This window comes from Prionailurus bengalensis, chromosome C1 (assembly GCF_016509475.1).
Source record: "Prionailurus bengalensis isolate Pbe53 chromosome C1, Fcat_Pben_1.1_paternal_pri, whole genome shotgun sequence".
Classification (NCBI taxonomy): Eukaryota; Metazoa; Chordata; class Mammalia; order Carnivora; family Felidae; genus Prionailurus; species Prionailurus bengalensis.
In genome coordinates, this window is record NC_057345.1 from 107584356 (window position 1) to 107585447 (window position 1092).

Below are 1092 nucleotides of genomic sequence, written 5' to 3' on the forward strand. Positions count from 1 at the left end.
AAAGCAGCAGATGGCTCCAGCCTGCATGACAAACCCAGCCACAGGATAAAAGTGCTCCTACCTTGGGCTCCTCACCCGCAGCATCCTCAGGAACAGCCTCATCCTGCCTCCTCTGTATCTGGTGAGTGTCCCCTCAGCTGGGAGCTTTGGGAAGACAAGCCCAGATGTGATCAGAACCAGCAGGAGGGGACCCAGACAGGGGCAGCAGTGGAGGAGGGGGTGGTGGTGAGGGAAAGAGCCACTGAGGCACCTGTCAGGGGGCTGTGAACCCTCAAAGCCACAGGTCTTCAGGATTCCTTCCATTCTTGTTCTGAGTATGTGGTCAGGGGTGCACACAGACCCATCTGGTGTCTAAGTGTGCGTGTCCACTCCGTGTCCCCATGTCTGTCTCACACAGCTTGGCTTAGGAAGCAGCTTGGTCATGAGGACAAGTGTTTGACAAAACCCAGAGGGAAGGGACTTTTGTCTGAAGCTTCTGTGTTCACATAAAAAAATGTTTCTTTTATTTGTTCCAGATCAACCTCCTGCCGCGATGTCCTGCCAGCAGAGCCAGCAGCAGTGCCAGCCTCCTTCCACGTGCCCCCCATCGCCCAAGTGCCCCCCGAAGAGCCCAGCACAGTGCTTGCCCCCAGCCTCCTCCAGCTGTGCTCCAGGCTCCGGGGGCAGCTGTGACCCCAGCTCCGGGGTTGACTGCTGCCTAGGCCACCTCAGGCACCATGGATCCCATGGATGCCGGCGCCACAGCTCCAGCTCCTGTGATGGTGGCAGTGCGCTGCAGTCCGGGGGCTCTGGGTGCGGCCATGGCTCTGTGGGTGGTTGCTGACTTGGGATCCTGATGCTGAGACAAGAGCTCCTAGAGGAAATGGGAATCCAAAAGGCCAGAAAAAGCCATCCTTCCCATCCCACGAGTACACAGCCTTTCCTGCACCCCCCATTCTCTCTTGCCGAGGCTGAGCTGGGGGTATCCCTGGGGAGGGTCCCAGCTCTCCTTGCTTGGTCCAGGATGGCACAGCCCCCTTCCTGCTGCACCTGTCAGTGATTGTCAGCACCTGTGCCTGAGGTCATGAAAAAATAAATGTTCTGTTCCTGTTA

At 57.8% G+C, this 1092-nt stretch overlaps 1 protein-coding gene across 1 annotated transcript; it reads left to right on the plus strand.

Moving 5' to 3' along the window:
* On the plus strand, positions 1–1092 carry LOC122479650 (late cornified envelope protein 3A-like). Its single transcript, XM_043573424.1, has 2 exons — positions 1–121; positions 516–1092. The coding sequence occupies exon 2, from the start codon at positions 533–535 to the stop codon at positions 821–823; it is 291 nt and encodes a 96-aa protein (XP_043429359.1). The 5' UTR covers positions 1–121; positions 516–532; the 3' UTR covers positions 824–1092.

Bases quoted from the DNA above. Each gene is read 5' to 3' on its own strand.
- LOC122479650 (XM_043573424.1), top strand. From the start codon at position 533: ATGTCCTGCCAGCAGAGCCAGCAGCAGTGCCAGCCTCCTTCCACGTGC.